The 506-nt window shown below is 27.5% G+C and overlaps 1 protein-coding gene across 1 annotated transcript; it reads right to left on the minus strand. All coding sequences in view use genetic code 6, as the record gives it.

Moving 5' to 3' along the window:
- On the minus strand, nucleotides 1-301 carry TTHERM_000528460 (Tim10/DDP family zinc finger protein; the record flags this gene model as incomplete). The annotated part of the gene is made up of 2 exons (XM_012801099.1): nucleotides 1-83; nucleotides 166-301. The coding sequence occupies 2 exons, from the start codon at nucleotides 299-301 to the stop codon at nucleotides 1-3; spliced, it is 219 nt and encodes a 72-aa protein (XP_012656553.1).
- Nucleotides 302-506: the final 205 nt, after the last annotated feature.

The following is a 506-nucleotide window of genomic DNA, read 5'->3' on the forward strand; positions in this document are numbered from 1 at the left end:
TCACAAGTACTTAGATTCAGCAAGCTTTCTAATATATTCAGCGTGAATTTTAGTTGCAATAGCGTGATTTTCAGCGCAAGTTTCTAAGATAAAATAAAATAATAATTATTATTTTTGATGACTAAATATGTTTTATATGAATTCTCAAAATAATCAATCATTTACTAAGGCAGCTTTCTTGCTTGGAAGAAAGACTTCCGTTATTATTGAGAGAGTCGCACTTCTTGACGCAGGAAGAAGTAGCTCTGTTCAAGTAAGCAACGGCTTGAGTGTAGTTGTGGTTTGAAACTTCAGTATCCATTTTACTTCTCTATTTATTTACTTGTTGCTAATTACTTTTTTCTTTCTTTTCTTTTCTATCTAAAATAATTAATTGATTTATTTATCTTTTTATTTGAAAGAACCTCTTTCTTTATTTATTTATTTAGATATTCGTCAACTCATTCTGTCATTTGATTATCTTTGCCTCTAAATATCTTATAAATTATAAATAAATAAACATGCAT

The sequence above is a fragment of the Tetrahymena thermophila genome (assembly GCF_000189635.1).
Source record: "Tetrahymena thermophila SB210 genomic scaffold scf_8253811, whole genome shotgun sequence".
Lineage (NCBI taxonomy): Eukaryota > Ciliophora > Oligohymenophorea > Hymenostomatida > Tetrahymenidae > Tetrahymena > Tetrahymena thermophila.